This window comes from Salvelinus fontinalis, chromosome 20 (assembly GCF_029448725.1).
Source record: "Salvelinus fontinalis isolate EN_2023a chromosome 20, ASM2944872v1, whole genome shotgun sequence".
Taxonomy (NCBI): domain Eukaryota; kingdom Metazoa; phylum Chordata; class Actinopteri; order Salmoniformes; family Salmonidae; genus Salvelinus; species Salvelinus fontinalis.
The window spans coordinates 20,105,944-20,131,352 of NC_074684.1; the positions used below are offsets into that span (position 1 = coordinate 20,105,944).

Consider the following 25,409-nt stretch of genomic DNA (forward strand, 5'->3'; position numbering starts at 1 on the left):
ATCATGTGATGTTTCTGATAAGCCGAATAGGATATGGTTTGTTTGCTTGCAATACAGTTGCAGCTAACACTACTGTTTCTGCTTTGCTGGAGGGGGTTGACAGTTCCCAGAGATGGCTGAAGATATCAGTGAGGCAGGGGATACTCTTATTTATGGTTTACCAGGCTTGTATACTATGGGAAGAAATCTACTCGAAAATGGCAAGAAAGAAGCAGCGGGTACAGTATACTACCGATATTTCTGTAGCTATCTTGTGGCGCTAGCTACTGTCACATTTAACCTATGCAGTAGTGATGGGTCGTTCTCAAACGAGGCTCGCATATCAGAAGAGCCCGAACTATTGTAGCGACCCGCACAGACAGCTGTGTGTTATGTGTTAGGCTAGTAGGTGGTTGTGTTGTACTGACCAGTACCCAGTGTTCGCGGGGTCCGACATGTCAATCAACCTGCTATCTGCCAATCACGGGAATGCCTGTAATGTTCTGATGCCGGGCATCCTGGCGGTTGGCGGAGTGGCGTGGAGGGGGGTTGGGCAGGGGGATGGAGCATTGGAAGTTAAGACCAGGTTTAGCCTTTGTTCTCTCTCTTATGTCTGGGCTTCCCAAGAGAAGGTCACGATTGGCTTGTGGGTTATCTGTCATTTATTTGGCGTGGGCTACGGCCAAACAGTAGCCTGTGTAAAGTTGGTTTAATAAACCGTCAATTCGCAAACTCAATCCTCTGTCTGGACGATTGTTCATTTATGATCTGGTCAGGTCATTACACTATTTATAAAATATAGAAAAAATAATTTATGAATAAGCAAAAGATTTAAATTAATAGAATGAACTAATTCAAAGAACGAAAAAATAAATAAAATAATATAGGCCGAAATGCTCAAGTGCACGCACATTCGTTCTAACTGTCTGCTCAGACTAACAGCCTCTCTAGTCCATTGTATATAATCTATATATACTTGTGTTCCCTCATGTACTTTCTGTATTGATTTGTTGTTAATTAAAAAAAAAAAAAATGTTTTAAACTTGGCACATTGGGACGACCCCCCCCCCCCCCCCCCCCCAAAAAAAAAACAACTAAGCGCATCTCCTGTTGTTCCTGTCAATCAGACACACAGTGTCAACCAATGAACCAAAGATGCGTGAGGGAGGGCCGAGCAAACTCACTCACAGTCACACACTTAGCAGCCTAGGAGAGAGAGGAAGGACAGCTGTGAAAACAACAGCTGGAAAATGAGTCGGAAGCACAGTAGCATTTGGATGCATTTTAATAACATAGACCATGTTAGAGCAAAGTGTATATATATAAAGTCGTGCTATAAATTCTCAGACAACCCAAAGATTCCTTGATGCCCTTCCAGACTCCCTCTGCCTACCCAAGGACGTCAGAGGACAAAAATCAGTTAACCACCTAACTGAGGAACTCAATTTAACCTTGCGCAATATCCTAGATGCAGTTACACCCCTAAAAACTAAAAACATTTGTCATAAGAAACTAGCTCCTTGGTATACAGAAAATACCCGAGCTCTGAAGCAAGCTTCCAGAAAATTGGAACGGAAATGGCGCCACACCAAACTGGAAGTCTTCCGACTAGCTTGGAAAGACAGTACCGTGCAATATCGAAGAGCCCTCACTGCTGCTCGATCATCCTATTTTTCCCAACTTAATTGAGGAAACTAAGAACAATCCGAAATTTCTTTTTGATACTGTCGCAAAGCTAACGAAAAAGCAGCATTCCCCAAGAGAGGATGGCTTTCACTTCAGCAGTAATAAATTCATGAACTTCTTTGAGGAAAAGATCATGATCATTAGAAAGCAAATTACGGACTCCTCTTTAAATCTGCGTATTCCTCCAAAGCTCAGTTGTCCTGAGTCTACACAACTCTGCCAGGACCTAGGATCAAGGGAGACACTCAAGTGTTTTAGTACTCTTGACACAATGATGAAAATAATCATGGCCTCTAAACCTTCAAGCTGCATACTGGACCCTATTCCAACTAAACTACTGAAAGAGCTGCTTCCTGTGCTTGTCCCTCCTATGTTGAACATAATAAATGGCTCTCTATCCACCGGATGTGTACCAAACTCACTAAAAGTGGCAGTAATAAAAAAAAATATATAAAAAACTATCGGCCTATATCGAATCTTCCGTTCCTCTCAAAAAAAAACATAAAAACTGTTGCGCAGCAACTCACTGCCTTCCTGAAGACAAACAATGTATACGAAATGCTTCGGTCTGGTTTTAGAACCCATCATAGCACTGAGACTGCACTTGTGAAGGTGGTAAATTACCTTTTAATGGCGTCAGACCGAGGCTCTGTCCTCGTGCTTAGTGCTGCTTTTGATACCATCGATGACCACATTCTTTTGGAGAGATTGGAAACCCAAATTGGTCTACACGGACAAGTTCTGGCCTGGTTTAGATGTCATCTGTCGGAAAGATATCAGTTTGTCTCTGTGAATGTTTTGTCTTCTGACAAATCAAATGTAAATTTTGGAGTTCCTCAAGGTACCTTTTTAGGACCGCTATTGTTTTCACTATATATTTTACCTCTTGGGGATGTCATTCGAATACATAATGTTAACTTTCACTGCTATGCAGATGACACACAGCTGTACATTTCAATGAAACATGGTGAAGCCCCAAAATTGCCCTCGCTAGAAGCCTGTGTTTTAGACATAAGGAAGTGGATGGCTGCAAACTTCCATCAGATTCCGATGGAAGCTCATCAAATAGTAAGAACTATTTAGGATGTTAATTCGTATTTCTGTTGAAAATGTTAAACTATTATTCCGCCATTAATTTCAGTGCGGTCTTGCTTTAACGCACGCTGTATGTCGTAGTAACGTTAATTTTAAAAATCTAACACAGCGGTTGCATTAAGAACTAATGTATCTTTCATTTGCTCTCCACCCTGTATTTTTTAGTCAAGTTTATGATTAGTTATTGATTATATTAGGTGCCTCTCCCAAGATTTCTCCCGACATTTTGTTTGCAGTTTGGCTACTATTCTCATTGTATAACCACGATTTGTGCCGCTAAATATGCACATTTTCGAACAAACCATATATGTATTGTGTAATATGATGTTATAGGACTGTCATCTGATGAAGTTTTGAGAAGGTTAGTGAAAAATTTAATATCTTTTGCTGGTTTATTCGCTATCGCTAACGTGCATGAATCAATGCTGCTGTGTGGTTGGCTATTGTAGTAAGCTAATATAATGCTATATTGTGTTTTCGCTGTAAAACACTTAAAAAATCTGAAATATTGGCTTGATTCACAAGATGTTTGTCTTTCATTTGCTGTACGCTGTGTATTTTTCATAAATGTTTTATGATGAGTATTTAGGTAATTCACGTTGGTCTCTGTAGTTATTCTAGCTGCTTTGGTGAGATTTTGTGATGGTGGCTGCAATGTAAAACTATGATTTATACCTGAAATATGCACATTTTTCGAACAAAACATATGCTATACAATAGATATGTTATCAGACTGTCATCTGATTAAGTTGTTTCTTGGTTAGTGACTATTTATATCTTTATTTGGTCGGATTTGTGATAGCTACCTATGCAGTAAAAAAATGGTGGGAAAAAAAAGTTGAGTCTTTTGCTATCGTGGTTAGCTAATAGAAATACATATTGTGTCTTCCCTGTAAAACATTTTAAAAATCAGTAATGATGGCTGGATTCACAAGATGTGTATCTTTCATCTGGTGTCTTGGACTTGTGATTTCATGATATTTAGATGCTAGTATTTACTTGTGGCGCTATGCTAGGCTATGCTAGTCAGCTTTTTTACTGATGAGGGTGCTCCCGGATCCTGGATGAGTACCAATTAAAAGTTAAAACTCGGACAAAACAGAGATGCTTGTTCTAGGTCCCAAGAAACAAAGAGATATTCTGTTGAATCTGACAAATAATCTTGATGGTTGTACAGTCATCTCAAATAAAACTGTGAAGGACCTCGGCGTCACTCTGGACCCTGATCTCTCTTTTGACGAACATATCAAGACTGCTTCAAGGACAGCTGTTTTCCGTCTACGTAACATTGCAAAAATCTAAAACTTTCTGTCCAAAAATGATGCAGAAAAATGAATCCATGTTTTTGTTACTTCTAGGTTAGACTACTGCAATGCTCTACTTTCCGGCTACCCGGATAAAGCACTAAATAAACTTCAGTTAGTGCTAAATACGGCTGCTAGAATCCTGACTAGAACCAAAAAAAAATATCATATTACTCCAGTGCTAGCCTCCCTACACTGGCTTCCTGTTAAGGCAAGGGCTGATTTCAAGGTTTTACTGCTGACCTACAAAGCATTACATGGGCTTGCTCCTACCTATCTTTCCGATTTGGTCCTGCCGTACATACCTACACGTGCGCTGCGGTCACAAGACGCAGGCCTTCTAATTGTCCCTCGAATTTCTAAGCAAACAGCTGGAGGCAGGGCTTTCTCCTATAGAGCTCCATTTTTATGGAATGGTCTACCTACCCATGTGAGAGACGCAGACTCGGTCTCAACCTTTAAGTCTTTACTGAAGACTCATCTTTTCAGTGCGTCATATGATTGAGTGTAGTCTGGCCCAGGAGTGTGAAGGTGAACGGAAAGGCTCTGGAGCAACGAACCACCCTTTCTGTCTCTGCCTGGCCGGTTCCCCTCTCTCCACTGGGTTTCTCTGCATCTAACCCTTTTACAGGGGCTGAGTCACTGGCTTACTGGTGCTCTTCCATGCAGTCCCTAGGAGGGGTGCGTCACTTGAGTGGGTTGAGTCACTGACGTGATCTTCCTGTCTGGGTTGGCGCCCCACCTTGGGTTGTGCCGTGGCGGAGATCTTTGTGGGCTATACTCGGCCTTGTCTCAGGATGGTAAGTTGGTGGTTGAAGATATCCCTCTAGTGGCGTGGGGGCTGTGCTTTGGCAAAGTGGGTGGGGTTATATCCTGCCTGTTTGGCCCTGTCGGGAGGTATCATCGGATGGGGCCACAGTGTCTCCTGATCCCTCCTGTCTCAGCCTCCAGTATTTATGCTGCAGTAGTTTATGTGTCGGGGGGCTAGGGTCAGTCTGTTATATCTGGATTACTTCTCCTGTCTTATCCGGTGTCCTGTGTGAATTTAAGTATGCTCTCTCTAATTCTCTCTTTCTCTTTTTCTTTCTCTCTCTCGGAGGACCTGAGCCCTAGGACCATGCCTCAGGACTACCTGGCATGATGACTCCTTGCTGTCCCCAGTCCACCTGGCCGTGCTGCTGCTCCAGTTTCAACTGTTCTACCTGCGGCTATGGAACCCTGACGTGTTCACCGGACTTGCTACCTGTCCCAGACCTGCTGTTTTCAACTCTCTAGAGACAGCAGGAGCGGTATTGATAATTTTAATGATCGGCTATGAAAAGCCAACTGACATTTACTCCTAAGGTGCTGACTTGTTGCACCCTCGACAACTACTGTGATTATTATTATTTGACCATGCTGGTCATTTTTGAACATTTGAACATCTTGGCCATGTTCTGTTATAATCTCCACCCAACACAGCCAGAAGAGGACTGGCCACCCCTCATAGCCTGGTTCCTCTCTAGGTTTCTTCCTAGGTTTTGGCCTTTCTAGGGAGTTTTTCCTAGACACCGTGCTTCTACACCTGCATTGCTTGCTGTTTGGGGTTTTAGGCTGGGTTTCTGTACAGCACTTTGAGATATCAAAGTGCTTTCCACAAAGTGAAAGCAGCTGTGGAATACTTCCACAGGAGCACACTAGGTGCTGAAAAACTAAAGTCTACACAACGCCAGATGGGGATGCCTGAGCTGAGGCCTAAACAAGACTGCACTACAAGATGGAATTCAACATTTTATATGTTGAAGTGGTTTCTTGAGTCAAAGGATGCCATCATCTCTACCCTGGCCATTGTCAATGCACCTGTTGATGCTCTGACCCAAGAGCAATGGGAGGTGTTGGAGGAGGTGTGCAGAGTCCTGGAACCCTTTGAGCAGGTCACTGTGGAGATCAGTGGAGAGAGGAGTAAGCAGTTATTACTACATCATTATTTAATCCAGTATTATATATGAATATGAGCAGAAGAAAAGAATGTAGGGTTTTTAAAATACATGTTTTTAAGAAAAAAAAATAGGTGGCAGGTTTGTGAATCCTGAGCAGAAGGCCTCAGACATCAGTAGACAAAACATGAACCTGAACTAATAAGTTACTGTTCTCTCTTTTCAGCTATGAGTCAGCCTCAAAAATGATACTCCTGTGTAAGGGTCGGCAGCGAATCACAGCCAGCCACCAGAGAGAAGCAAATGTGACAGAGTTGATGGACACCCTATGTTCATCAATGGACAGAAAGTTCCACAGAATGGAATATAATCACGTGCTATCAGAAACCGCTGCACTTGACCACCAGTTTAAGAAGTTAGCATTCAGTGATGCCAGAGCGATTGATGCTCTTCAAATAATAATCTCAGCAGCAGGGAGCTGGCTCAGGCACCAGGGCAACAGGAAGAAGAGGGACCAGATGGAGCAGAAGCACCAGCAGTAGTGCCACAAACGTCTGCTGTTTGACGAGAGAGCAACTGGGGTTGAAGCACGAAGGAATCCCTCAGCAGATGCCATAATGGAGGTCCAATCCTATTTGGAGGAGCCCCTCTCTCCATAGAGTCTACATAGTGGCCACATCCGTTCCCTCTGAGAGGGTCTTCTCTAAAACGGGACAAATAATTACTGAGAGAAGAAACCGCATCAGCCCCTCGAAAGTGAGGCAGCTTGCATTTCTTAATGCAAATCTCTCATAAAAGCAAAATATTGTCAGCATTGCTGTGTGCTGCTGGTTATAACATGGCAATAAAGAAGAGAGAGAAAAAAGGGACCAATTTAATGTTTTAAGTGGGATGCTGCAGTTTTGCACATTGTTATTTATTTTTCTTTGACATGGTGCAATATTCTATTATTATGTTGTTCAGATTGTATTTGTTTTGAATGGTTACATTTATATGCACTTTGTTTATATACATTAAAATGTTATCCTTTAAATGAACATGTGTAATAGCATTCTTTTTCATAACAAACCAATGCATTTTTAAACACATTGTGGTTAAGGTAGAGTATGATTTCATTTAATAATTTAATTAGAATAGTTTTAACACCAATTCAGGTCAAACTATCGCAAACTGTTTGACTTGAAAAAATAGAAAACATATTTTTTGAAGAGCCGTTTTGGAGCCAAAAGAGCCGTCTCTTTTTGGTGAGCTGAGCCAAACGAGCCGGCTCACTGAAAGAGCCAGAATGCCCATCACTACTATGCAGAGTGAGCCAAAAATAGCAATAGACAGGGAATAGCAATGAATATAAAATAATATTGACTGTGATCTGTAAACCCTAGAGTGAATTGCATGTGCTGTAGCCTACAGCAGGCTTTTCAAACTGGGACGGAGGTAGCCTACCTGTCACGACTTCTGCCGAAGTTGGTTCCTCTCCTTGTTCGTTCGGCGGTCGATGTCGCCGGTCTTCTAGCCATCGCCGATCCACCTTTCATTTTCCATTTGTTTTGTCTTGTCTTCCTGCACACCTGGTTTACATCTACTAATTAACATGTGTATTTAACGCTCTGTTCCCTCCATGTCTGTGTGGGGTATTGTTTGTTGTCAAGGTTGGCACGCTTCCGGCTGGTTTGCGCCGGGTTTTGTTTTACCCGTGCTTTGTGGCAGCCGGTACTTTGTACTTGGGTTTTGTACTTTTGCTGCCTCACTTGTTCTGTGGGCATTTGTTTTTGTGACGCTGTTGCGTTCTGTATTATGATTGCCTAAGTAAAGTGCTTTGTCCATTCATCTCTGCTCTCCTGCGCCTGACTTCCATACACCAGCTACACCCACCATTGACAGAATACCTTACCTTTTGATGAAGTCAGCAGGAGCAGGTGCCCCTGTTATTAGGGTAGAGGAGCGCGTCCAGGAACACGCAGCGATGTTCCACCATCTCGGCGCCGCCATTGATCGCGTCGTCCAAACAATGGACCGCTGGGAGAGACAGGGAGTTCCTCCAGCACCTCCACCAGCACAACAGGGACCTCCACTACTCGCTCCCCCTGCACCCAGTTCCAGTGGGAACTGTACGATGGGACGGCTGTTGACTCCTGTTGCAGTTGGAGTTATACCTGGCGACCGTCCACCCGGCTCCTTCGGGCCATGAGAGGGTGTCCGCCCTCGTCTCATGCCTCTCGGGGAAAGCCCTGGAGTGGGCCAACACCGTGTGGAAGGAAGGAGATGCGGTGCTGGACCACTTTGAGGAGTTCACCTGTCGTTTCTGGGCAGTCTTCGACCACCCGCCCGAGGGTAGAGCGGCGGGTGAACATCTTTTCCACCTGCGGCAGGGGACGAGGAGCGCACAGGTGTTCGCTTTGGACTTTCGGACCCTGGCCGCCGCAGCAGGATGGAACGACAGGGCCCTGATCGACCACTATCGCTGCAGCTTGAGCGAGGATGTCCGTCGGGAGTTGGCCTGCAGGGACACCACCCTCACGTTTGACCAACTGGTGGACCTATCCATCCAGCTGGATAACCTGCTGGCTACCCGCGGACGTCCAGATCGGGCTCTGTTGGTTCCATCCCCCAGGAGGATGGAACAGGAGGCCGGAGGAGGGGCCTTTGCGTGCACCATCTGTGGCCGTAGAGGGCATACTGCCGGTTGGTGTCGAGTTGGTTCCTCTGGGGGTCGAGGCAGCAGGCAGGGCACTCTAGCGTCACCCCAGGTGAGTCGGCACAATTCTCACCTAGAGCCCTCGGTTGCACACCTGTTTTTGCATGTCATGTTTCCTGAGTTTTGCCCGCATTCCCAGCATAAGGCGCACGTCGATTCAGGCGCGGCTGGGAATTTTATAGACAGAGCATTCGCTCATAGTTTAGGGATCCCCATTGTTCCAGTGGTTGTGCCCTTCCCAGTTCACGCCTTAGACAGTCGACCATTGGGGTCGGGGTTGATTAGGGAGGCCACCGCTCCCCTGGGCATGGTGACGCAGGGGGTCACAAGGAAAGAATCAGTCTCTTTCTCATTGACTCTCCTGCGTTTCCCGTGGTGCTAGGCCTACCCTGGTTAGCCTGTCATGACCCCACTGTTTCATGGCAACGGAGTGCTCTCACGTGGTGGTCACGAGAGTGCTCGGGGAGGTGTTTAGGGGTTTCCGTTGGTGCTACTACGGTGGAAAGTCCAGACCAGGTCTCCACCGTGCGCATTCCCCCTGAATATGCCGATTTGGCTCTCGCCTTCTCCAAAAAGAAGGGTCCCCAGTTCACTTCAAGGGTCTGGAGGGCGTTCATGGAGTGTCTGGGGGTCTCGATTTGCCTTACCTCAGGTTTTGCCCCCGAGAGTAACGGGCAGGTGGAGAGAGTGAACCAGGATGTGGGTAAGTTTCTGAGGTCTTATTGCCAGGACCGGCCGGGGGAGTTGGCGGCGTTCGTGCCCTGGGCAGAGATGGCCCAGAACTCGCTCCGCCACTCCTCCACTAACCTCTCCCCCTTCCAGTGCGTACTGGGGTATCAGCCGGTTCTGACTGCTTGGCATCAGAGTCAGACCGAGGCTCCTGCGGTGGACAACTGGTTCCGGCGCGCAGAAGAGACATGGGACGCCGCCCATGTTCACCATCAGTGCACCGTGCTGCGCCAGAAAGCCAGCGCAGACGGTCACCGCAGTGAGGCCCCGGTGTTCGCACCGGGGGACCGGGTCTGGCTCTCGACCCGAAACCTGCCCCTCCGCCTGCCCTGCCGGAAGCTGGGTCCGCGGTTTGTGGGGCCATTTAAAGTCCTGAGGAGACTGAACGAGGTGAGTTACAGGTTACAGCTTCCCCCCGATTACCGTATTAACCCCTCGCTCCATGTGTCTCTCCTCAGGCCGGTGGTGGCTGGCACGCTCCAGGAGTCTGAGGTGCGGGAGGTTCTGGACATCGAGGGGGCCCCGGCGTACTCTGTTCGCTTCATACTGGATTCGAGGCATCGGGCGAGGGGGGGGTACTGTCACGACTTCCGCCGAAGTCGGTTCCTCTCCTTGTTCGGGCGGCGTTCGGCGGTCGACGTCGCCGGTCTTCTAGCCATCGCCGATCCACCTTTAATTTTCCATTTGTTTTGTCTTGTCTTCCTGCACACCTAGTTTACATCTCCTACTAATTAACATGTATATTTAACCCTCTGTTCCCTCCATGTGTGTGTGGGGTATTGTTTATTGTCAAGGTTGGCACGCTTTTGGCTGGTTTGCGCCGGGTTTTGTTTTACCCGTGCTTTGTGGCAGCCGGTACTTTGTACTTTGTACGCTGCCTCAATTGTTCTGTGGGCATTTGTTTTTGTGACGCGGTTGGGTTCTGTATTATGATTGCCTAAGTAAAGTGCTTTGTCCATTCATCTCTGCTCTCCTGCGCCTGACTTCCATGCACCAGCTACACCCACCTTTAACACTACCACTTTTTCCTCCAAACATAACGATGGTCATTATGGCCAAGCAGTTATATTTTTGTTTCATCAGACCAGAGGACATTTCTCCAAAAAGTATGATCTTTGTCCCCATGCAGTTGCAAACCGTAGTCTGGCTTTTTTATGGAGGTTTTGGAGCAGTGGCTTCTTCCTTGCTGAGCGGCCTTTCAGGTTATGTTGATATAGGACTCGCTTTACTGTGGATGTCGATATTTTTTTACCTGTTTCCTCCAGCATCTTCACAAGGTCCTTTGCTGTTGTTGTGTGATTGATTTGCACTTTTCGCACCACAGTAAGTTAATCTCTAAGACAGAACGCGTCTCCTTCCTGAGCGGTATGACGGCTGCGTGGTCCCATGGTGTTTATACTTGCGTACTATTGTTTGTACAGATGAACGTGGTACCTTCAACCATTTGGAAATTGCTCCCAAGGATGAACCACACTTGTGGAGGTCTACAATTTTTTTTCTTCGGTCTTGGCTGATTTCTTTAGATTTTCCCATGATGTCAAGCAAAGAGGCACTGAGTTTGAAGGTGGGCCTTAAAATACATCCACAGGTACACCTCCAATTGACTCAAATGATGTCAATTAGCCTATCAGAAGCTTCCAAAGCAATGACATCATTTTCTGGGATTTTCCAAGCTGTTTAAAGGCACAGTCAACTTAGTGTATGTAAACTTCTGACCCACTGGAATTGTGATACAGTGAATTATAAGTGAAATAATCTGTCTGTAAACAATTGTTGGAAAAATTACTTGTGTCATGCACAAAGTAGATGTCCTAACTGACTTGCAAAAACTATAGTTTGTTAACAAGAAATTTGTGAAGTGGTTGAAAAACAAGTTTTAATGACTCCAACCTAAGTGTATCGCCACCTGCAACAGAATATAATTTGTATGTCTCTAGCGTTAGCGCAATGACTGGAAGTCTACTGGAACGTTAGCATGCTAGCTGTTCCTCTTCATCCGAGTCTGGGGAAGTAGATAAAAGGCTTCATTGCAAAATCTCGAACTATCCCTTTAATATAGTGTAAATTACAAATTTTTTTTAGGCGTGCCGTCTGTCTCAGTGATAATTTTCCAGATGGAAAACTATTTCAGTGTCAATTTGAAGGAAAACAATCAAATAGAAGGCAGTAAAGATATTGAACTATATACAGTATATATATTTTATCCTAATCTTTGAGAACTAACAATCAAATAAAAGCTAGACAGTCAGCGAGCCCCCCCCCCCAAAAAAAAAGAAACAGGCATTCAGGGCACATGCCATTGATTTTGTTAAAATGTTTGAGCAGAGGAATACAGCACTAGCCATGGATAAAATTGCAGGAAATTAGCTTTAAAACTGAATAAAATGTATCTCAGCTCAATGCCAAACTATTTGGAATTCATGGAAATGTGCTTCAAAAGTGCAACATTTTCTCTCAGCTCAAGAAAAAAAAAAATATTGCCGAAAATTTGCTGTACAACAGCAATATACTTTTCTAGCTAATAGACTATGCTAGAGTTTATGCTTCCTCTTCCATTGAACTGTGGGAAGGTCAAAATAATGAAACTGTCCATCAAATCTATTCATTTTAAAATGTTGATTACTTCCACTTGGCATTATCAATCACCTTTTCTAACATATGATGGGGATCCATCATCTATTGTTATTATCTATTATTCTTTTAGGAGAAGAAAAAATACATTTTGACAATGACACTTCTCTCCCCCAATTTTTGTACCAGCCATGCCAAGGTGCAAGAGCAGGTAGAGGAGCTCCTGCAGTTGGAGGTTAGTCTTCCATTCTACACAATGGTCTATTGTTATCTGTGATATCAGGTGAACTTTTGGCATGACTTGAGAGATGTTGTAATACATATGTAATGGAGATGTAATAGGTGTGTGCTCCTGCAGGAGGAATGGGATGCCTTTCTGGACCACATAGACACTGAGCTGAAGACAACTGACAAGCAGCTCACAGGAGGCCTAATCTCACAGAACCTGAGTGCTGATACGCTCCTCACAGATGCCAGAAGTGGAAAGTGAGTCACCATACAGTACCAGTCAAAAGTTTGGACACACCTAGTCATTCAAGGGTTTTTCTTTAGTTGTACTATTTTCTACATTGTAGAATAATAGTGAAGACATCTAAACTATGAAATAACACATATGGAAACATGTAGTAACCAAACAAGTGTTTAACAAATCAAAATATATTCCTACTTAAGATACAGTATACATTAAACACATTTCCTCTTTCTATGAAGAAAATGATTTATACAATGCCCAATTATTTTGGGATAGGTTTGTATAATCCATGTCCTCATTATAATTCCGTTTCTGATATGATTTCAGGTGGGCGCTAACTTTGTTCTGAATGAAGGCAGGAAAGTGATCCTTTCTCATCCCTGCAAGAATCCAATGGACAAGCCTGAAGTAACACAGATGGTGGCTACCATCTTGTCTGGTGGCCATCCTACTAGCTTATAATGTAGTAGTGATTCGCTCCATCTGAGTGGACATGACACTGACCCCTCATTGGAAGGGAACCTCCTTGGCTTGTGTGGATGAAGACACGGCTCAAGCTTATGACCTCATGAAGAGCAGTGTCTGAATGGAACTCACAAGCCAAGAACAATCACCATTCCTGCTGCGGGATTAGTGCTGCGCTAGTGCTATTATTCCTGACTGAATTCTATAATTGTCAATTCTATTGTTAACTGAACTTTTGATTAAATTAATTCAGATCTCAAGGATTTTTGAAGGTCCATTGCAACCATTTTTATCTCAATATCAAATAATTTCTGGGTAACAATTAAGTAACTTACTGTGATTATTTTTTGACCATTTTACTTGAAAACAAAATAGCTTCTTAGCAAAATGCAATTTCTCAAGCAAGAATTTAGATAGGACTGTCTGGGAGTGGTCTGAGAGAGGGGCCTAATTGGAGGAGTCTAATGGGAGTTGTGTAACCTGAAAACTAGCTGTTATTGGCAGAGAGGAGGGCAAACTCTTTGTTATTGGTATATTATAAAACAGGTGGGTCTAATCGTGAATGCTGATTGGTTAAAACCGCATTCCAGCCGGTGTCTATTTCACAAGTTACCACCAGCTAAATCTATGATGTTAAAATGCCTATTTACTCTGTCCCATCTGACTGTGTAATTCACTGTCTAATCAGCCCGGCCAGGCACTGTTTAAACTTGATCGCCACTATAAAAAGCATCTAGACATTATCTCACATTTCTTTTAGACTAACATTCAGTTTTCAACAGCAGAGATTTGTATAAACCTTGCTGTCTGTCTCTCCGACGTTTACAACATTGTTTCAATATTCAAATTACATCTCCAGATATTACATTAGTAATGAACGCGTCGGGATGAGACAGACAGGCTGACAGACACCAGTTCAATAGGGCGGCGCACAATTGGCCCAGAATTGTCTGGGTTTGGCCGGGGTAGGCCGTCATTGTAAATAAGAATTTGTTCTTAACTGACTTGCAATAGTTAAAGGTTAAATAACATATTAAAAGTTTTTTTAAGGTAATGGAACATTTAGAACGAACGACTGAGTTGCGTCCATAGATACAGAACAAAAGACTGAACGACTGGGTCGCATCTCTGGCAACCGAACCAATAGAACGAACGACCAACCGGCCGCTCGAACCTGTGTTTTGGAGGATATATTGGCACGGTTCGTCTCAGGCCTGACAACACCGTGCCAATATATCCTCCAAACACCGGCTTCTCGGGCATTATCACGTAATTAACTTATCACCACCTGGTGATGTCACAATTCCACAGTACTATTCCAACCTAATAGTGTGGAAATAAAAACTGAGTGTACAAAGCATTTTGCTCTTTCCATGATATACTGACCAGGTGAATTCATGTGAAAGCTATGATCCCTTATTGATGTCACTTGTTAAATCCACTTCAATCAGTGTAGATGAAGGGGAGGAGAAAGGTTAAAGTGTCACGTTCCTGACCTGTTTTCTGTTGTCTTGTATGTGTTTAGTTGGTCAGGGCGTGAGTTGGGGTGGGCATTCTATGTGTTGTGTTTCTATGTTGGGGTTAATGTGTTGCCTGATATGGTTCTCAATTAGAGGCAGGTGTTTGACGTTTCCTCTGATTGAGAACCATATTAAGGTAGGCTGTTCTCACTGTTTGTTTGTTGGGTGATTGTTGCTGTGTCTCTGTATGTCACACCACACGGTACTGTTTCGTTTCGTTTCGTTCGTTCTTTCATTTATTTATTTTCATGTGTTCCTTCCTGTTCGTGTGTTCATGTTATATGTTCTCTAGTTCAGGTTTGGTCAAGTCGTTTATTGTTTTGTAGTTCAAGTGTTTTTCGTGTTTCGTCTTTGTTTAAATAAATCATCATGTATTCATCACCCGCTGCGCCTTGGTCCGCTCATTCACCACAAGACGACCGTTACATAAAGAATGATTTTTAAGCCTTGAGACAATTGAGTGCAACTCAAATATTAGGACAGTGTTCTTAATGTTTTGTACACTATGTAAAAAAACACTGGAAATCACGTTTTTGACTGCACTGCCTCTTTAAGGATAATCACTGACTTTATGAGTAAAACATATCTGATCATGATACTGTGACAGAGCATTTTCAAATATTTTATTGCCCAATATTTGTCCTGAAACTATGCTGTTTACATTAACTGTGAAAAAGTACAGTAATAACATTGTATGCTTTTAATCATGATAAACTGAATAAATATTTTTATAATCCAGTTTTAGATTAAATATTCGATCCAAAGTATTCGATATTCAGCCAAAGAGATTTGCATAGCTTAGAGTGAGTAATAAGTTACGTATATATTTATTTTTTCAGTGTGGACTAAGATGAGCACTGTCTGTCTGTACAGTATGGGTTTGATACTGTTTTCTTTTTTAACAGTATGTTAAATGTGTTATGGATTATTATTCAACACAAGCACCATCAGCTAGTAAACAAAAATGTTATTGAGTATTGAACAGTATGATATATAGATTGTGGATCAATGACATCCCCTATTGCTTTTTAAACAAACAAAAAAACAAAAGATTTTACTTGAAATATATAACAAGATAGATAACTACTCATGATAGATTATCCACTAGGTACATTTTCGTCAAACTTGGCTGGATTTGTGTTTCTGAAATGTCAGATACTTGTCAAAAGTTTGAAGAAAAGGATTAGGCATCAAACTCACAGAGGTAAGACATATTCCTGTCACAATAGTTGTCCCACCAGTCCCCATCATCTGAAGCCATGGCCACACAATTCTCCCGCTTGCCACCGTCCGGCTGGCTGGAGAGGAAGTGCTTGCGCCACTGGAAGTAGGTGACGTGTGTGTTGTCCTCAAACAGGTAGAGTCCCTCAGAGCGCAGGTCATTGATGCCCAGCCACACAGGCCAGTTCCCTGGATGAAAGAAAGCCTTGACGTAGTCTGCCAAGGCCTCCTGCTCCTTTCTGTCCCGAGGCATGGCCATCCTTCCACCCCGCTCCAGGCACTTCTGGGCTGCCCCTGCATACGTCTCATATGTGCGGTAGACCAGATAGCACTTATACCCCACCCGTCGGCCCTTCTGACATCCTAGGAAGAGGAGGAAACATTTCACCTTTAGTTTTTCATGATTTTATAATGGTTTTTCATCCTTCCATTTTAAAACATTTGAACTATTGAGAGTAAAAAGTTCAAGGTAGGTATGCAGAATGCAGACATACCCTCCAAGCGGCCAATCTCCTTGCGGTTCTCTTTCGTGAGGAGCGATATCTGTTGCATGGTCTCCTCTACCTCCCCGAGGGTGCCGTCCAGCCGGGACACTCTGTCCAGCAGTTGGGTCACCTTCACGTCCAGGGTGTAGTGGCCCACATTCAGTCTGTGGATGGCCTGATCCATTGCTGCCAGCCTGGACACTGTTTAAGAGAAAACATCAGAAGTTATGTTTGACAATTCAGCAATAATTTGTTCAGTGTGTAGTGTATAACTTTTGTTGAGTCTGTGCAGACATACAAATATAGTTGTATGTGTTGTCAAAGTCTGAGACAGGACTGGGCTCTTGCTCCTCCGGTAAGTCTTCTCTCGCCTGTTTCCCCTGAGTCTCTGGATTCTGAAGGAAACAGTGAGGGTAAAACATTTGCAACCAATACTCCAGCTCCTCCACTGATTTCCATTATATTGGGACTGTTACACTAAATAGCTCCACTAAAAATACACTATAGTTAAAAAGACATAAAACTAGTCTAGGGGTTTCCATGCAATAATGACAACATAATGAAAATGTTACAATACTCTATTTGAGTTTATGTGCATCTGGAGAATTCATTCCATTCTTACTGCGCTAACAATGTGCTACTATACCACCTTAACTGATTTGATGTCTTAGCTCAAAATCTTCAAGCGAGTACAAGTCCTCACCTCAGTTGGTGTTGCATCGAACGGATCCTCATCTTTGATGCCGCTGTCCAGATCAGTCAAGCTGAGTGAACACATACACAAGACGATGACTAGGATGGCTGCTATTCCCATTTTACCCTGTAGTAACTTTGGTATCCCTCTGTCGTGCCACCTCTCTCTCTCAATCTCACACTCTCCTGTCGTTCTGACTTGTCCTGGGCGGGCCTCCCCAACAACAGGAAACCTGCTTTTCCTATCACCTCCCACTTCCACACTCTGTGTTAACAGTGCACTTTTAGAGGTGGACCTTTGGTGGCACACGTTCCTATTAATACAGTCCACTTTTATTACGGCGAACATGAGGATTTGCCAGTGTAAATAAATCACAGTAGTAGAGGCAGTGGTTGTGCAGTGGTTGTGGTGAGTAAATTTGCAGGGAAAATGAGAGTCAATGTATCCCTATGTGCTGAAGTCATGGCAGACAGGAGGAATGCCAGTTAAAATGCCACAAAAATCATACTTTCCATTCCACAGGCCCCAGGACTTGGACATGAGCTAGCTAGGTCTGCTAGGATGTCTGGGTGTGGCTACTGCCAGACACTGAAAGGGCTGAGTGTGAGGCAAAACTGAAATTTTCATACAGATTGCTGAGGATAACTGTACAACGCAAAAATAGGATGTGCAGTATCCTCCATAAGCATGTTTTTGACAGTACACTTGGAGTAACTTGACCAATACAGACATACAGTACACATGTCTGATGCTTTGCTGGTTTTACGTTTCCATTTTATCAGGGTCTGCTCAGACGGTTCATTCTCTATTTGTATTTTTGTGAGATGTTCTCATTTAAACCAAGATCTCTGCTGCCACATTGTGGACTGATATAGTCACTGAATCAAAAAAATTACAATCCCAGAACAACGACTTCATTCTCTATAATTTATTTGCTTTGAATCCAGGTTTTCAAAATGTATGAGTGCAATATAGCATACAGTAAATATAATTTACATACAAAATTCTGTAAAATAGTACTCTCTTGTAATGTAAAATGGTTGTAGATCTATATTGCAAGTGGTATAAATCACTTAACATGATGGCTTTCTAAACATACCGCTTTGAGTGCTTCTCATTAGTGTACACTACAGTAATGCTTAGCACTAGTACGAAGTCAGAGTAAAAAAGGTAAAGGTAACAGCTGGAGGGTGCGGGTTCTGGCAGTGGGGAATCAAAAGCACACGTAGTGAGATATGCCATAAAAAGCCATTTAAGATAAATAGACATGGTCAGTTCAATTGTTGGCTTTCCTTAATACATGTATTAAAATGGTCATCACAATGGTCCTTCTAATGTTGAGTTGATCCAGTCACTCAATGTTGTTACTTGAAGCCGCTGTTACCAGTTGTCAAGAAAGTCAAATCCGGTCTTCAGGACGTTACTGCTGGTATTAAACTGGTAGGAGAAAAAAAAAAAAAGAACATTCAATTAGAACAGTACAGAACACAACTTGAAATAAATTTACTATGTAACAACATGTAATACAGAGTAATTAGACTGTTACTACACAGGTAAATGCTGTTGTCAATTTTTGATCAGTATCAAACCACAATGGGTTGTTCACCTGAGCGAAGGTGGGACTGGTGGCCAGTTGCGACTCAGACTGAGCAGCAGCCTTCTCCTCTCTCTCTCTGGCAGTGTTGCCTGAGCGGGCAGGGGAATTGGTGGGCAGCCCCGGGGATTTATTGGCCAGCCCTGGAGTGAAGACGTCCTCCACTGTGTTGCTGACTGAGGGGAGGGTGCTCTGAGCGTGCTCCCAGCCAGCCACAGTGGACGACACACTGATAAGAGCAGGGGTAGGAGCCACGCTCATAGGGGTCACACTTAGGGCTGCTGGGGGGGGGACACCGATGGGCACAGGGGGAGGAGGCGCAGGCGGCCTGGGGGATCTCTGCGAGGTCACCCGTACCGGGGGTGGGCTCTCCTCTGCCTCCTTGGGGGTGGGCTCCTGACGAAGGTAGGAGGGCAGTGGCTTCTCCCCCTTCTCCAGGGACTTGATTTGGCTGGGGGTTAGGGATTGGAAGTCTGCCTGTTCACCCTCCAGCCTGGATCTCTCAGCACTGATCTTCCAGAATGAGGAGGACTCCTCTTTCCTGCCCAGGCCGAGGCTCTCGCCATTGGACACCTTGCTCAGCTGGCTGCTCTGGGTGACATTAGTTGGCTTGTAGTTAACTGTTGAAGCGGAGATGCCCTGCACAGATTCACCTGTTGTCAGGCTGATGTCCAACTGGCTCTGTAAAGAGAGAGGAGATAGTGTGTTGACCGAAAATAAAATGTGTACTGTAGCTACATCAATTTAAGGTAATCTTGTGAATGGTAGAATAAAACATGGGCACAGTCATACACACCTTGGTCTCCCAGGAAAATGGAGCAGAGTGCTCATCTTGCCAAGTTATGTCCTGAAATTGAACAAAAACAGATGTTTTCATCAAAGTGTGATGATTAGTGACAAATCACTACTCTCTTCACATGCAGAAACACTGCCACAGTCAGGTTACTGGACTATAGGACTGTACTAGCTGGCTGAGTGTTTTGATAATCCAGTGAATCAATTGACAGCAAAACAAAAATAGCTAGTTTCACAGATTTCCCAAATCAGACAGAGCATGTTATCATACAAAATGCCCATCCGTATATACCATGGGGAAGACCATGATGAAAAGTGCCATCTGATCCATCTCGATCTATTGCATTGTTTTGTTACTGGTATGATGTTTACCAGCCCAAATCTCAATCGTGGCTAACCAAATTCGTGTGTTAGCCATTTTAGCTAGCTGGAATCATGCGAGAAAAAGTAGATCATTCTATATGAAATAGATATGTGGCTACCAATGCAAATCGGGTAAAAGTCCATACCTCAACACCAAAATGGACAATTTTCTGTCCAGTCTGAATGAGCAATTTAGGATAACAAATGACTTCTTCTCGGTCAACCTTATGCATAGCATATCGAGCACGAATATGTGGGTCCATCATTCCATTGTCGATGGCGCTGTCTTGTTCATTCGGTGTCATTTTCTCCCAATCGGGTCCATGTCTCTCCTTGATGTTCTCCCTTTCTTGCATTATTTTCCTGGCCATGGAGTTGATGGAGGAGAAATACTCCAACTTTTTCCGCTCCATCCTATGGGCATCGGCCCCTGCCATAGTCGCAGCAGCCATTTTTCGACCAGCTGTACAGCATTCCTGAGCGTTGACAGGGAGCGGTCATTGATGACGTATAAATGGGAAGATGATGAGCGCGTTCCTCTGCCTAGGCGTTGCTGACGCATACCAAATATTACAACGCCTGAATAGGTAGCTATTTTAAGAATCAACTAACACCATCAAATGTTATAGCAACATTGGTGCTTTCAAGATAACGGGGAACTCACCGAAAAAGAATAAGGTAAAATGATGACGTCAGTCACCTTCAGGTCGGAAAGTTGGAGCTCTAGAAAGATTTCCGAGTTTCCAACTTGGAATTCCCAGTTGGCTGGCCGTTAAACATATTTTTTCCCCGGTCGGAGCTAGTTTTTTTTCCCGAGTTCCCAGTTGTCTTGAACATACTGAAGTCATACGTCTGAGATTTCCGAGTTCCCAAATTATGTGAACGCGGTAACTGTCAGTCTATGACACAGTCGACGACTTAGCCGTAATCACTGGTTGATGCAACAACGTCTGAGCAGGGGAACGCGACCACTCATTTACAGCCATATAATTAGAATAGGCTACTATAATGTTCATGAACCTTCTTATGATGGGATAAAGGTCAGACATTTTCGTCAGGGAGTTTGTCAAGCACAATGATTTATATAAACCCTGGATTGATGATGCTATGTATTGGCAACCGAGAGGCTTTGGAAGCCACTGATCGACCACGTAGGCCAGGGGTGTCAAACTCATTCCACGGAGGGCCTAGTGTCTGCAGGTTTTTGGTTTTTCCGTTCAATAAAGCCCTAGATAACCAGGTGTGGGGAGTTCCTAACTAATTAGTGATGTTAATTCATCAATCAAGTACAAGGGAGGAGCGAAAACCCGCAGACACTCGGCCCCCCGTGGAATGAGTTTGACACCTGTGACGTAGGCACTCCCTAGTATGAGCAGTCCTCCATAGGAATTAATGGAAATCTACAGTATTTAAATTAAATGTTTCAAGTACAAAATTCCATGTATTTAAGTATTTTTGTTGTAGTGGGGACAGTAACATTTGTACTCTCAAAAATATATACTTTAAAGAAAAAGTTTTTTGTATATTTATTCATTTTAAATGTGTGTTTAGCTAACATAATATAATTTAAAAGTATGCATTAAGTGCCTGTAAAAGAATAAACGTGTCAAAAACGAATGTATACATTAATAAAAGCTTTTTACAATTGAGGAGGAGTGCCAAGATGGGCATGTTGGCTTCAATACAGCTCCCCCTCTTAGTCATCAAGGGTTAATACACACCACTGGTCAACCATGGTGTGCCAGTGCTATGATAAGATTACCCAGTTCTACAGATGGCGATATTGAGTTATTTATTATACCGTCCAAATGGAATGTATGCAGCCGGCTATACACTCCTATCATCCATTGAGGCTGCAAAGGAGTCAATTTTCTCCTTAACTCGATTTAATGGCTCACCGTTGTGGAAAGAACAGGGAAAATGCTTACGTCTTAATAAAACAAAGATTTCCACTACAATTTTCTGACAACTCCCGGATGTTGTATACCGACAGTGTAATTGCATTTTGGTACACCAGAAGTACATTCATTTCCAATGCAACGCTGCGTTTGCCTTGCAGCATTGCGTTGCATAAATTGGATTTATCGAACGTATGCAAACTGTATTGTAATGAAACAGGCAGGGAGCAGGTCTCGAACCCTCGACCTTCTAGCCCGAGGTCCGGATGTCATAAGGTGAATGCACCAATTTGTAAGTCGCTCTGGATAAGAGCGTCTGCTAAATGACTTAAATGTAAATGTAAATGTAAATGTCCGGCGCGTTATCGACTGTGCCGCAAAAGCATGCTCGTGCGGCAGAGTCGATTTCCGCGCTTATGAACCCAGGGTCGTTATACTACTCCCTCCTTTCAAAGAGCGCGTCCTCGCGCTAGGTAGCCCATCAAACGAAAGGTCGCTAGTGAGCAAGGCACTTTAACCTAATTAATGTTGCAGTTGATAATGGCAAACCTTGGCCATGACCACACTATCTGAGGTTGTCTCACTATCTGAGTGGGCTTTGCAAAAAAATCGATTTCCAATTTCCAATAGGAGAAATATAAGCACCCACGAATTATTATTTGGCATGAATGGTTATTGCGTTCCATTCGTGCTCCGAGGCACTTGAACGCTCCAAGTCGTTCCTCTGAGGTAGACAAGTCGTTCCTCCAATAACTCCGTCATAACGTGAACGCGTTGTTCACGATGACTCATGGAAGGTCATGCCACGTGACGTCTTCTATCATGTGTTCAGTTTGTCATGTGATTCACCCAGTTCCTGCTAAGACTACCAGCGGACTTTTGCTGTATCATGTCGGACATAGTGCTCTAGTTTATAATACTGGATACAAAAGATGCACTCGCTTTGCAATTGTAACAAGGCTGTGCCTTGGAAAATAGTAATGTTACTTGGTTCGATCACAACGGTCCTGGTTACATTTCCCTCCGGCACAGCGGGTTCTGATGTCAGCCTCTGGTACCAAGACCTCTGCAGGTATAGTATGGAGGCACCGCTCACTCGCGCATTCTCATGGCAGTAAAAAAAGAGATTTCTTTGGAAATTGGAAGGATATTTAGCAACAAACGCAGCTTATACAGTTCATTTAGAGTGGTACAGAAAAATTATATACATATGAGGATGGAAACAGTATTGTGGCTCCATTGTCAGATGCTCCTCATCTGGCGTAGCGCCTGAACCTGGTTTTACAAGGCAGTTGTTTGGATAGAAAGGTGGTGTGTAGTCAGTTGGCTGACCACGGTATTTATTATGAGACTATACTTGTGAGAACAGACGGCTTAAAATAGAACTGGCATCTGGAAGAGGTCGGTGGATAGACAGAAGCGTCACGAGTTGTTTGTTTGGAAAGAAAATTGTAGGCTAATGTTATGTACAAGGTTAAAATAATAGCCATATATGGTGATTCATTTCTGAGTCATGAAAACATTGCTGTGATCATATTTGGAACTGCATATTAATGTTTTTTTTACTATGTTTTTTGAGGACACATAGATAACTAAACAGTACAATGTTTGTTTTATGTAAACGTTGAGGTGGTGTGAATGATTGCAAATGTATTTCAACTATTATTATGTTTCTTCTTCTGTCTCCTTGTCCTACAGTTACAAATGGGAGGCTATAGACCAAGACAACAAAGTAAAATACACACTGAAGCTCTGTGACTCCTCACCTCACACCGGATGTGGGGCCGGCAGTGCTGTCTGTGCCAACAACCTCACCAGTCAAAATAACCAGTCAGTGGGTGAGTATAGTTAGCGATAAGTGTTTTCCCTGACAATGTGACCTGGTCAGTACCAACTGGGCACTGGCCCTTGTAAACTATTACAAGGCTCTGGAGTTTTTCCCAGTCTGGTAACTTATGCTCAGGGAAAACTATTGGCCCTAATTCCAGTACAGGGCCCTGCCGCTGTTTGGAGGATGTGCTAAGGGTTCATTAAGTGAGGTTGGCATCTGATGATCTGGCCTGCTGATTAGGCAGAATGTTTTGCTGCTGTAGAATAGATCACTGTAGTAGATGCTGCTGCCAAGACACAGTGGGAGTCAGCAATAACACCATGAGCACCCCGAAGTAAGGATGGGCCTGAACGGATTCCAGTCAGATGCCAGTCAAGTCAATGTCCATTGATTCAGTTGATTTGTTTCAGTGAGGTGTTGGTTTAATGCAGTTTCGTGAAGAGACACCATTTGTTATAAAATACAAAGTTTGCATTATGATTTGGTGAAAGGTCAATGATTAGGGTCTGTTCAAACAAAACTTAAAAGGTAGGCAAACTTTTACTGGGAGTTTCTTATCAAACTGTTCCTCAATGATGACACATTTTCCAGTACTATTTGGTAAGGTATGTCATTAAAATCCCCCAACTGAAAAAATGGGAGCCTCAGCTTTTGCTGTAAACAGAGGAAGCACTGATATCAAACTAATTGAATCACACTTAATACTTGGCTTTGCTTCACTTTAGTGCTGACATAGCTAATCATTTCAGAGAAGTGGTTTTCATTGTCAAATATAGGCTAGCTGTTTTGGCAATACATGTTTTGTGGTTTACCTGGACTTACTCATAATTTTTTAAGCTCAAATGAATGTGCTCAAATGAATCTGCATTGTAAGGAGGCCATGTCAGAGAACAGGGCTACTGGACTAGACTATTCCATAACATGATCATCACAACAAGTCCCGGCCCGGGACACTTGGCCTTGACCTTCACTCTCATTGCCTAATCTGTGTTTGGTCGCGCTCAGGGTGAAACAAATTCAGGTCATGATTAAAGTCTACATGAGAGAAATGCCTGCAGCTGGTATTACACCCTGGGCTCAACTCAACAAGCTCTGAGTGTCAGAGTAGGATAGGAAGGGGCTCTTGTGACGGAGCTAATGCTGATAACTAGCGGCTAACCTATGTCTTTTGTGTTGGAATAATCAATGGAGGTTAAAGGTGAACCAGAGGAGCTGCCTGTTCACATGACTGTGCCTTTACGCTATGATAAGCATGGAACAAACAATTTGCAAGCATAGATTTGCTCACACAGCTTTCCTCTGAATTCAACCAGGCTGCTTGCGTGCAGGCAATTGACCTTGCATAATATGCGTTTGAATGTTCCAGGTCACCTCTATTGTTTAGTAATTTATGTTACTGGGTCAGCTGAGTAGCAATATATCAGCTCCAGGTTCTGCTGAATAGCTTTACTTTAGGTCATATATGTATATATATGATATGCGGCATTTAGCAGACGCTTTTATCCAAAGCGACATACAGTCATGCATGCATACTGAAGATATCTAATGATATAAGATAAAGCATGGTGCATGAAGGGAATTAAAATAGGACTTGTAAGTAGTGAACACTGTCACAACACAGCAGTGGATTCAGTCTTTGTGGTCAAAATACAGTAAAATCAATGAAAGCTAATAGCAGTGTCTGTTTATTCAGTGCTATTTGGACAAGCGATAGTAAAATATAAATGCCCTACTTATCATTACATAAAGCTTTGCTGTTGGTGCTGTACCCTAAACCTTTTTACGTCATTCTGAGAAGGTGTTTTCTGCTGTGCAACGCAGTTAGTCCTTGCTGGATTCTGCCCCTTCAAAACACAATAACAGAAACTCCAGCCAATCTGGTTAGAGGGGAAAATACAGTGTCTTTGAGGTAATAACTGGTCAAAAAGTATATTCTCTCTGCTCTGTTCTCTCTCTCTGGTTGGAGTTTAGCTGTAACTGTAAGTATGGAGCCTGCCCAGGCGCCAGGCTGTTGGCAGAGCAGACAGAGACAGGCAGTGTTGTCCAGTAGGTCATGCTCCCATGCTGTTTATCTGTCTGGCCTGTACATGGCCAGA

At 43.5% G+C, this 25,409-nt stretch overlaps 3 protein-coding genes across 3 annotated transcripts in view; 1 reads left to right on the forward strand and 2 right to left on the reverse strand.

Moving 5' to 3' along the window:
• Positions 1-14,961: 14,961 nt before the first annotated feature.
• Positions 14,962-17,038, reverse strand: LOC129817925 (C-type lectin domain family 11 member A-like). Its single transcript, XM_055873522.1, has 4 exons — positions 16,842-17,038; positions 16,437-16,533; positions 16,148-16,339; positions 14,962-16,016 (listed from the first exon to the last, which is right to left on the reverse strand). Exons 1-4 carry the CDS (start codon positions 16,950-16,952, stop codon positions 15,616-15,618), a joined length of 801 nt encoding a protein of 266 aa, XP_055729497.1. The 5' UTR covers positions 16,953-17,038; the 3' UTR covers positions 14,962-15,615.
• Positions 17,039-17,745: 707 nt separating this feature from the next.
• On the reverse strand, positions 17,746-20,110 carry LOC129817484 (uncharacterized protein C1orf198 homolog). The gene is made up of 4 exons (XM_055872759.1): positions 19,731-20,110; positions 19,223-19,273; positions 18,439-19,107; positions 17,746-18,269 (listed from the first exon to the last, which is right to left on the reverse strand). Exons 1-4 carry the CDS (start codon positions 20,034-20,036, stop codon positions 18,213-18,215), a joined length of 1,083 nt encoding a protein of 360 aa, XP_055728734.1. The 5' UTR covers positions 20,037-20,110; the 3' UTR covers positions 17,746-18,212.
• Positions 20,111-22,302: 2,192 nt separating this feature from the next.
• LOC129817485 (cation-independent mannose-6-phosphate receptor-like) overlaps positions 22,303-25,409 on the forward strand; it is a 35,478-nt gene continuing 32,371 nt past the window's right edge. The window contains exons 1-2 of the mRNA XM_055872760.1: positions 22,303-22,554; positions 23,181-23,320. Of these exons, the coding sequence (XP_055728735.1) occupies positions 22,415-22,554; positions 23,181-23,320 (280 nt within the window). The 5' untranslated portion in view covers positions 22,303-22,414. The remainder of the gene's footprint in view (positions 22,555-23,180; positions 23,321-25,409) is intronic.

Coding starts and splice junctions, on each gene's coding strand:
- LOC129817484 (XM_055872759.1), bottom strand. CDS start 20,036: ATGGCTGCTGCGACTATGGCAGGGGCCGATGCCCATAGGATGGAGCGG. Junction 19,274..19,730: donor TTGTCCATTTTGGTGTTGAG/GTATGGACTTTT, acceptor GTTCAATTTCAG/GACATAACTTGGCAAGATGA. Junction 18,270..18,438: donor CCAGTCCCACCTTCGCTCAG/GTGAACAACCCA, acceptor TTCTCCTACCAG/TTTAATACCAGCAGTAACGT.
- LOC129817925 (XM_055873522.1), bottom strand. CDS start 16,952: ATGGGAATAGCAGCCATCCTAGTCATCGTCTTGTGTATGTGTTCACTC. Junction 16,534..16,841: donor TCGATGCAACACCAACTGAG/GTGAGGACTTGT, acceptor TGTTTCCTTCAG/AATCCAGAGACTCAGGGGAA. Junction 16,017..16,147: donor GGAGATTGGCCGCTTGGAGG/GTATGTCTGCAT, acceptor TCCTCTTCCTAG/GATGTCAGAAGGGCCGACGG.